Here is an 11,113-nt window from a genome sequence, read left to right as displayed (position 1 = left end):
AATTATTATAATAGAAATGGACATTAATATAAATTGATTAGATTAGATTGTCATATACACTTTACAAAAATAGTTACTTCTTTTGATCATGGCGCTGCTCACTTTGAAACTAGGCTGCAACACGAGAGTATTACGCAATCTTTATTGATTTGTTTTAAAAGCATCATCAATCAATAGAAGAAATAATTGATATAAATATAAGTGTTATCAAAATAAATTAGTAACATAAAAGAGTTAAAACAAAAAAGGTTAGTTGACTTTTAAAAAGAAGTAAGCCCCCACTCTTCAACAAAAAAAACTGAGAAAAATATTACTACTACTACTCTAAATTTATATTCACTAAAATATGAACATGCACCCACGTTTAAAATCTCCTCTAAAAAAGTGAAAGTCATTAAATCAAAACAATTACAAAAAACATTCTCAATAATGTCCAAATTTACTCCCATTTCCTTAAACAAAACTCAAGAAGCTCAAAACAAACTTATAAAAAAACATCATGCCATAGAAATGCATAAGCTTTCATAGAAGATAACAAGAACCTTAAAGAACAGTTGGTCCAAAAACAAGAATCATGTCGAATATATCCGAAACCAGTAGAGCTCCCGACCTTCAAAAAAGGCCTAATACTGGTACGCGACTTCAACGATTTTATGTTCTTTCATCAAATGTTTAAGTAAAAAAAACTATTCTTTATTATTATTATTATTATTATTATTATTATTATTATTATAATTAAATTATTTTTGTTTTGCAGACATAGAACAAATGAAGGAAAGATTTGTACGTCTGCTTTTAGGAGAAGATATGACAGGTCATGGTAATGGGGTTTCGACGGCTTTGGCTTTATCGAATGCGATTACGAATCTTGCTGGTAATATTTTTGTTTCGGATTCATGTTTACGTAACCAACCGGGAAGTTTTTGATCCATTTATCTTTAGATTTGTGGGCTATTTGCAGCTTCTGTGTTTGGTAAACAGAATAAGCTTGCTCCAATTCCAGAAGATCGAAAAAGAAAATGGAGAAAAGAAATTAATTGGCTCCTGTCAGTGACTGATAATATCGTTGAGTTCACCCCGGGACAACAGATAGCTAAAGATGGATCACAAATGGAGGTTTGTGTATTTTTAGTGTTTGTGTATGTTTTATAAAATTAGTTAGAGGTAATATAACGGGCGGGTCAGGATCACCACGTGTAATTTGCTATCACCACAGCTTATATTTGGGTTGATTTGACCTGCAACCTTTTTTTTTCAAAAGTTCAAATAATGAGTTGATATATCCACCATTTTTTTTATACATCCACCATAATGTACATTAAGAGGTTGTACAGTACAACATGTTAATGCATATACTATGGTAGATGTATATGGTTGATATATCACCACCCTTTCATATTCATATATGATTACACAAATTATTTTAATTTATAGATGATCTGATATTTGAATTAGGAGGTTTCATTCATTAACAGTGTTAATTTGGGCGATAGTCAGTACGACCCACTTGAAATATTACATATTTAGCTAGTTTTTTATTTGACCCATTAGAGATATAGCATAACCCGAATCAGCCCACTTTTAAATGATAGGAACGGAGTTACCACCCTTTAATTATATCTATATATCTGTATCCCTTGGATTTTGGCAAATGACTCTGATTTTTGCAGATTATGGTGACGCAACAACGAAGAGATCTACTCACCGGCATCCCTGCTTTGAAAAAACTTGATGCAATGCTAATTGTAACCATTCTTATATAATTAACTCAGTCTGTTAAAAGTTAGATTTATTTTAATTTCAAGTGAAGTAATTATATGAAAACATGTTTCAGGATTGTCTAGACAACTTCACAGATCAAAAAGGATTCTGGTATGTGCCTGAGGATGCAGATGAAACTATCGATAAATGGTGGATACCGAGAGTTAAGCTTCCGCCAGGTGGGCTTTCAGATGAATCACGAAAATGGATGAAACATCAAAAAGATTGCTGCAATCAAGTTCTTAAAGCTTCCATGGCCATTAATGCTCAAGTTCTTTCAGAAATGGAGATCCCCGAAACTTACATCGATTCTCTCCCAAAGGTATACATACATCTTTTCTTATAGATATGTATATAAGGTAACAGTGGCTTCATGATTTGTACCTTATTCATTTGAATTAAACATGTACAGAATGGTAAAACTACATTGGGAGATTTGATATACAAGAGCATTACAGATGAGTCTTTTGATCCGGGAGAATTTCTTAAGACTATGGACACGTCATCAGAACAAAACATAATGGAATTGAAGAACAAAATAGAAGCTTCGATCGTCATATGGAAGAGAAAAATGCATCAAAAAGATGCAAAAACTTCGTGGAGTTCGATCGTAAGCTTAGAACGAAGAGAACTGTTCGAAGAACGAGCAGAAATCATTTTACTCCTAATCAAACAAAAGTTCCCGGGACTTCCTCAATCGTCGCTAGACATCAGCAAAATCGAGTACAATAAAGTATGACTAATAGAAACCGTGATTTTTTTTTTTTTTAAAATCAATTTTTTTTTTTTTTTTTTTTTTTGTGGTACTGATGAACGGTGATATTGTGAAATAATTTAGAATATCGGGCACTCGATACTAGAAAGCTATTCAAGAGTGTTGGAGAATTTGGCTAGCAATGTAATGACGCACATAGAAGATGTACTAAACGCAGATGAGGTGGCACAGAATTCATCATTAGGGATGATCAAGAAGATCCAATCAATCGGGTCCATGTCACCACGATCCACGCGTGCGCTTAGTCTAATGAAAGACCGAACGCCAGGTCACAGTCCTAAAGGAACGCCTACTTTAGTGATGCAACTATCTGATTCCAAAGGGTGGAATTTTGATCATGGAGATATTGAGTCGAACGGGAACGGGAACTCGAGTCCTGATCATTTGACTGATGATGTAGAAAACAGTAAAATTAAGAACAAACATGTTAAAACAAGGAAGATGTCATACATTGAGAAGCTTGAGGCTTATGGATTAAGAAGCCCAACAGAACGACATTAACGAAAAGCAAAAAGATCAGTACTAGTGAAGACATTGTATCTCCTTTTTTTTAGAAGTAAACGAAAGGAAAGGATGGATCATGTTACATTTTGAATTTTCAAGATTTTATGTAGCAGTTTATGGCTTTCTTAGATTAACATTTGAACTGAATCCGTGAGATTCGGTGTACTATCTATTGAATGGAGTGCAAAAGATTAAATTTTGACTCGCAACTGTATGTATGTCAGTATGTATATGATTCGTGTGGTAAAGAGTGGCCAATATCATGATTTCAAGATTAATGCAAAAAAACATGTATTAAACATTCACCACATAAACTTTTTATAAGCAATCAGTAAACTGAAATAAAAGAGTTGTATAATGTGAAAATGTAAGTTATGACTATTTTTACATTCACAAAGCAAAACAACAACGGAACATGATGTCAACATATAAACTCACACTTAACACTCACACCCTGAAGATCTTTGTTGCTGTCCACCTGCCACGTCGATTGTATCCGGAAGGTAGCTTCATCCATACAAAAAAAAAAAAAGTGAATATAATAATTTAGTATAATTCTTTATATGAAATAACGCGTTCCATGATCACGTATTCATTTTTTGATAATAAAAATGTTATAATGAGAAAAGTATACATAAACTTACATTTCTTCTTCAGGTTCATTTTTCAGAGCATTTTTTGCTATGCATTCAAAAGCAGCATCAACGTTAAAACCCTCCTTGGCAGAAGTTTCAAAGTACGGAATATTTCCTTTTGAAGCACACCACGCTTTAGCTTTCTTCTCTGATACCTATAATTTAGAGGAGATCACCAACTTTAATTACAATTTCAAATTCTAATGACATCATAATCATACTTGATTAACTGCAAACTAAGATGATCAACTTACCACCCGACTATTGCCTCCATCAACATCTACCTTATTCCCCAATACAACAAATGGGAAGTTTTCGGGATCAGAAGGGCTAGCCTAAATTATGACATATCATTCGGTTAAATATATAATATATCCAAAATCATATTTTGTAATATTTAACCACTGAATGAGGACTATTACCTGAATTAAGAATTCTTCCCTCCAATTGTTAAGATTGTCAAATGATTTCTTAACATTAACATCATGAACGAGGACACAGCAATCTGCACCTCGGTAAAATGCCACACCAAGGCTTTGAAACCTTTCTTGTCCTGCCGTATCCCATATCTGAATGTACACCAAATGTAAGCACCATATAATGTTAATAACTACCGATGAACAATTATAATCGTATTGACAAAAGGTCTACTAAAAAATAAACAGTGAACGTATCTCACAATTCCGACTCGTGATTTGTAACTTTAAACTAGTGAACGTATCTCACAAGTTCAACTGCTGATATTTTTATCTATGGATTTCAGAAAATTAACATATGGGACATGGGTCTAAATGAAATTAGAGCTTAACAAAATTTTAAAAAACTTCATAAAATATAAATGAGGTGTATTTACAACAAAAATATTGATACATTTCCAAATATCAACTATATTCTGTGAACATCATAGCATGGGAAGTTATTATAATATTAAAGAAGTAATGATCACAAAGAAGGTCACTGGTTTGTCATCAAACATAGAAATAAGATATATTTAACAAGGACATTTTGTTTTTCAGTAGGGACCAAACAAGATCATGGTAAGAGCACAAAAGTTTCTTAAATCATATAGGAAACATGGATTAGTTCTTATGGCGGAAAATGGAACGTCACACGTCTGTACATGAGATAAATAGAAGCATTGAACTAGTAATCAAAGAGTTCCCTAATCGTCTAATATATATGTCATCTGGAAGACACGATCATAATGTGATATTAACTCGACATCTAATCAAGTTATTAAGTACTAGAAACCCTAAATGGCAGATAATGTACTCGATAATCAGATAGTTTGGGTCATATGGTAAAGATAGTTTGGGTCATTACTACAATGTTCGTGAATTAGTGCAGTAACTTTTTAGATCTAATAAGCATGTCCTACACATGTAACATTTTAACGGAAAATATAATCAGATGTGATCATGAAATATTACATACATGTATAATAAAGACATCTAATAAAATGATCACAAACAAAATAGTGGAATAGATACTTGAAATAAAAATTAGACCTGCAATGTGAAAAGCCTGTCTTCAAATTGAATTTCTTTAGTTAAGAAATCAGCTCCGATCGTAGCCTTGTACTGATTACTAAACTTTCGATTCACATATCTATATTACCAAAATTTAAGGAACTACATTTTACTTTTAACAGCATACTTAAATGAATATATCTACTTATAACCATTATCATTCCAAAAATTTAATCTAATTAGGAATCATATTCTCTAATTGCTGTAAATCCATTAAAAACCAAAATTTTAAAGTAAATTTAAATTAAAAAAAGGTGAAGGATACTGATTCATAAGAGATGTCTTTCCAACCCTGTAATCAATTATGAAAAGCATAAAAACAGTTAAAGTATAGCTCAAATCAGTTTATGTAAACAATAATGAATCACAATTAAGTATAATTAAGAATAAGAATTAAGAGAGATATGCAGACCCGCTGTCGCCGAGGATTATGACTTTGAGCAACATTCGACGACGGGACGCCATGGATCCCAGTCAATCTATGTGATTTAGTTTCTATATCTGTAATTGAGATTACGAGTATATAAATCTTGTTTTAGGGTTTGAATCAGAGATATAGATTCAAAATCCGGAAAAATATCAAACAATTTTGGCACTTCTCTCCATATTTTCAGTTTTCGTCCTTCGACATTTTATCAAATGTGTGAAATGCACCTTTTTTTAACTACACGCAAATTAAAAGTTAACAAAGAAAGTTTACTTTCCAATTTTAACCCTTTTTTTTTTTTTTTTTTTTTTGGTTAACAGCCAAAATTATATTAGAAACTACCCCTAGCAAGCAGCTAGGAGGATAAAAAATGAGTTCTTACAATCACTTTTATAGCCAATCATTTCAATTTACATCAAACTTTCCTCTACTACTAATCCAAGAGTACGAAACACTACGAATGAAATCAAATAACAGAGGCTTCTTTAACTCTTCGCCAGAGAAAATGAGGTTATTCCGATACTGCCAAACCTGCCACATTAAAGCCGTCAAAATTGCATACATCTTTGTCTTTGAATCTTCTCTAGCACGCCATTCGTCAAACCACGACATAAGCTCGGTCCAGTCTACAAACCAAGGTATCGCAAGCCAATCCAAACTCTAGTAATTCTTCGTAACTCATCCGCTACATGGCAGATAAACATAACATGATGCAAGGATTCGATACCATGATTACAAGACGCACAAACCATTCAAGTTTGCCTGAGTGGTCACCGAGTTGCCCAATGAAGCACACCACCCGGGTTCAATTCATGGCTATGTCAAATTGTTCAAAAAGGGAGTGTGACTAGAGGGTGTGCATAATGCACAATTCACTCGGTACCAGGTCTCGCGCTCGAGAGGCTTGATTACCCGAGGTTTTACTTTCTATGGGCGAGCCAATGTGCTCGTTCATAGGAGGGTTTCCTTGCTTACCCAAAAAATACAAGACGCAAAACCAATCACGTTCATTTCCACGCCTCTACGTGAAAGATTTTGGCGCGTTGGTAACCTGTCTAACGCTAACCAAAATATTATTTTGACGTGGAACACACTTCACCCACCTAGTATGCAAATCGCGTGTTGGTAAGACGTGATCATCGATGTATCGCCTATTATTACATACTGTGAAATTCACATCCTCAACCAAGTCCAATTGCCACGCATCAGTTTCATTCGAAATAGAAACTTCACCCAGCTCAAAGACCAATTGTTTAGCAATACAATGTTCCTGAAGCCAATATTACGAACCCATGCCCAATTCCAACCATTTGAGCTGCAACGATCCGAGAGCAAGCAATTTTCGTCCGAAGCTAAATGAAAAAGCCTCCCATATATTATTCGTAACGGAACATCACCCCTCTAACTGTCTTTTTAAAAACTGATAGTTCGTCTCTTACCCATCTTTACCCGTAAAATATTATTAAGAATGATACCTCTGTTTTTGGCTTTACAAAACGAGTCAACATTGAACCAAGCTCCTTTGCTACTTGTAGGTTTCCCATCTAGACCCACACACGGTCCATGTAACACGGTTATAACCGAATCCCATATTGCATTTGGCGTATTAACAAATCTTCAAATCCATTTATATAATAGAGCATAGTTAAACGCCCGTAAGCTACCAACGTCTAACCCACCTCTGTCATGTGATGCTAAGATTTGGTTCCAACTAACCCATTTCATTTTTTTATTATTTTCGGTACATCCTCAAAAGAAGTTTGTCCGTGATCTCTCCAAGTTATTCAATACCGTTTCGGGTCATTTGAATGGAGAAAGATAATAAACTCCCAAGCTTCCCAACACTGCTTTAATTAACATTAAGCGACCACCAAACGACAAAAGGTTCACTTTCCACCTCGATAACTTTTTCCGAAACTTAGAATGTAAATCATTCCAATTCGAAATATTATTCATGTTAACACCTATTGGAAGACACAAATAAGTAAATGGAAATGTACCTTTTGGGATGGTTAAAATACTCGTATTCGATGGAGAAACTCGAAACTCAAAATTATTGAGCCGGGTATGGTCCTGCTCTATGGGTCTAGGGCCGGGTATGGAAGTTGTTTTAAGTTTTAAGCGGGTTCAGGTACGGGGATGGTTTTAAGTACAAACCCGTATACCAGGCTCGTATATCTGGCCCGATGAGGATTTTAATAATTGGGTATTTCAATAATATAATAGGATCCGTATATAGTTTACATAATTTTTATTAAATATTATAAACACAACAACTATAACTGTTTTTCCTTATGCTTCGACTTTTGTTCTGGAGATTAATTCTAATTAATGCATCATAAAATAGATTAACAAGAATTTAAACATCGGACCCCTTTTACCTCAAGTAGATTCACTTTAAGTAAGCTTATATGCTTAAAAATTGATTAACGGGTATCCTGTTTACTCGTAGAGAAACTGATATCTGATAGTTAGTAAGTAATTGAGGACCCGTCGGGTATAATTCCGGGTTTGAGACGCGGTTTCTTAATCGAGTTTGGGACGCGGTTTCTTAATCGGATTTGGGTCCGGGATTACCTGTACCCGACTCAAACCCGGCCCGAAGCCATCCCTAACCTATATCATGAATTTTCTTTCAATGGTTTTATACTTATAGACCCCGTTTGGTTCAGAATTTTTTTCGATGGAATAGAATCTATCAAATGAATTGGAATTAGATGTAATTGGAATTTCATCAGAATCTTACTATGAATGAATCAAAATAAGCATACGCGTTTGGTTAATGTGGAATGGAATTGAATTCCATTTTACATCCGAGCGTGTAATCAATCTAACGTGTTATGACCCATCTAAAAAATTTGACCCATTTTGACCCATCTCGACCTAATGAAAATCTAACCCGTTTAAACCTGCTGAAAATTTGACCCGTTTTTATTCGTATATAAACGAGACCCGCTGAAAATGTAACCCTTTTCAACCCGCTAAAAGTTTGACCCGTTTTGACGTGCTGAAAAATCTAACCTGATTCGAAACGCTAAAAAATCTAAACTATTTGATACGTTTAAAAACCTGCCCGTTTCGACCCGCTGAATATCTGATCTGTTAAAAATCCACAAAACTTTTGACCCGTTCCGACCCACTGAATATCTGACCCGTAAAAACCCCCGCTAAACTTCTGACCCATTTCTACCCGTTGAAAATCTAACCCATTTTGACCCACCGAAAATCTGACCCTTTTTGACCCGTTGAAAATCTAACCCATTCTGACTCGCTGAATATATGACCCGTTTCGACCCGTCTAAGAAATATGACCCGTTTCGACCCGCTAAAAATATGACCCGTTTCGACCCATTGAAAATTTGATCCATTTCGACACACTAAAAATAATGACTCGATTCGACCCGTTAAAAATCTAACCTGTTTTGACATGCTGAAAAAAATGAACTTTTTCGAAATGCTAGAAAATTTCGAACCGTTTAATTTGCCTAAAAAATCTTATTAGATTAAGCATTAGGCGCAACTTCAACTATAAAGCATCCCGTTAATCTCTTCTCTACTTTTCGCGGAATCCTCTTTCTGCGGGATGCTCTTTTGCGCTAGGATGGACTTTACGACCCGCTGAATATCTGACACGTTACGGCTCGTTTAAATAATTTCTTAAAATTAATACTCCGATTTCTTGCTATTGAACAAGACTTGTAAGTATTAGATGAATTATATAGATTGGCTCAAGTTCAATATGCGGGCTTGAGTCCATTAGGGTTAATTAGATGATTAGGGTTACCTTGTATCGCTATAATTTTTTTTATATATAAATACCGAATCAATAATCAATAATATTTACGGAGTTTTATTCTATAATATGGTATCAGAGTGTTTGATTCAGATACATCGACATGAGCCGCTGTCTCTATTTTGGCCCGGTCAAATATCTTCTCTAATATCCTTCTTTTATTCCGTTTTACACTTGTTTTACTAATAGCCGTCTCCCTTATGATGAATTACACGATGTTCATCTAATGTTTTTTTTTTTTTTTTTTAATTGTGTTTGACGTTTATTCCACACCGATCTTTACATCAGCGGCCTACTTTAATCCATCCACTTCCATCTTCTTTTTCTTATTCCATCTATATCTATCTATCTATTACTATTATTAAAAAAAAATAAAAAAAAAAAATAAACGTTGCTTAAATCACAGCAAACATTCTGTGCATCTCCACGTGGATCTAAATGCTTTCATGTATCCACATTCTCCTTTTATTTTATTTATTTTCTCTCACAGGCTCAAGCTTAATCATGATCATGACAGGCAAAAAGAAATTGTTTCTATTTTTAAATTTCTATTTTCTTCTTCTTTGTTATTCTTATTCAACCCAACCTCTTACAATAATCGGCGTGGCACTAGCTTGACTAGATTTCAAACTCCGTAAAAAGGAAAAAAGAAAACTCTCTTGTTTTGCAGCATTGAAGAAGATTGTATCAGCGGTAAAGTTCAAAGCCCAAGTTCTGCTCAATCCTTAGGTAAGCAAGCCACGACGTAAAAAAAACGCTATGGAAAAGGAAACGCAGTCAAACAACGCAACCAATCAGCGATATCAATGAATTCGATACGAAAAATTAGAGAGAAAATTGTGTTTTTATTTATTCTTTTTTTGTTTATTGTTCTCTTTCCAATTCGAACTTTCGCGTGATTTCGTTGTTCGGACTGCAGGGAGTGTTAAATGAATTATATAGATTGACTCAAGTCCAATATGTGAGCTTGAATCCATTATGGTTAATTAGATGATTATGGTTACCTTGTATCGATATAAATACCGAATCAATAATCAATAATATTTACGGTGTCTATTATCTAACAGTAAGTACGGTATTATTTTTTTTTATAGTTATTAATTTATTTATTCCGGTATACTAATTGTAATATTTTAAGAAGTTGTGATATGGTCTAGCGGTTGGTGGCCTGCCTCCTTTAGGGGAAGTCAGGAGTTCGATCTCCGTTGACTACATATTAAAAATACAATTTCATCACTGTCATGAAGTATCCACTTATGACACCTTTCCCATATCGTTTGGGGTAAAGGGGAGGGGGGGTTTTACTTGACCGTACCCTTGGATCGGTTTTAAGGTTTTCTCCCGGGCAGCGATGGGACGAGGTTATTATCGCTGCATCGGCATAGTCGATACGAGGGATGATCGTAGCAGGTGGTTTAGTCATCCTCGGGTGATCTCAATCGTTATCTAAAAAAAAATAGTAATATTTTACTGACCCTTGAATTCATTATGCATTTGTCACCTAAACCAGAAAAACGTGCAAGCAAATAAACGGCGACGTATCAAAAGACAAATGACAGCTACAAGTATTTTGTCAACTCCTAATTAAAATGAGTGAGTTTATAATCATTAAACCAACTGTCGATATTCATTTCATATTCCATTTTAACAATAACAAATATCTCACCAAGCTAACCAACTCTCCTTGAA

At 34.5% G+C, this 11,113-nt stretch overlaps 2 protein-coding genes across 2 annotated transcripts; one reads left to right on the top strand and one right to left on the bottom strand.

The window, feature by feature from the left end:
- Positions 1-574: 574 nt before the first annotated feature.
- On the top strand, positions 575-3,082 carry LOC139846888 (rho guanine nucleotide exchange factor 8-like). Its single transcript, XM_071836438.1, has 7 exons — positions 575-632; positions 758-874; positions 962-1,116; positions 1,671-1,745; positions 1,835-2,083; positions 2,174-2,494; positions 2,600-3,082. The coding sequence occupies exons 1-7, from the start codon at positions 575-577 to the stop codon at positions 3,035-3,037; spliced, it is 1,413 nt and encodes a 470-aa protein (XP_071692539.1). The 3' UTR covers positions 3,038-3,082.
- A 252-nt stretch (positions 3,083-3,334) lies between these two features.
- On the bottom strand, positions 3,335-5,764 carry LOC139883489 (ras-related protein Rab7). Its single transcript, XM_071867666.1, has 7 exons — positions 5,617-5,764; positions 5,470-5,496; positions 5,184-5,283; positions 4,098-4,244; positions 3,930-4,010; positions 3,685-3,830; positions 3,335-3,547 (listed from the first exon to the last, which is right to left on the bottom strand). Exons 1-7 carry the CDS (start codon positions 5,667-5,669, stop codon positions 3,481-3,483), a joined length of 621 nt encoding a protein of 206 aa, XP_071723767.1. The 5' UTR covers positions 5,670-5,764; the 3' UTR covers positions 3,335-3,480.
- Positions 5,765-11,113: the final 5,349 nt, after the last annotated feature.

The sequence above is a fragment of the Rutidosis leptorrhynchoides genome, chromosome 1, assembly GCF_046630445.1.
Source record: "Rutidosis leptorrhynchoides isolate AG116_Rl617_1_P2 chromosome 1, CSIRO_AGI_Rlap_v1, whole genome shotgun sequence".
In the NCBI taxonomy this organism is placed as follows: domain Eukaryota; kingdom Viridiplantae; phylum Streptophyta; class Magnoliopsida; order Asterales; family Asteraceae; genus Rutidosis; species Rutidosis leptorrhynchoides.
This window is presented reverse-complemented; position numbering and strand designations above follow the sequence as displayed.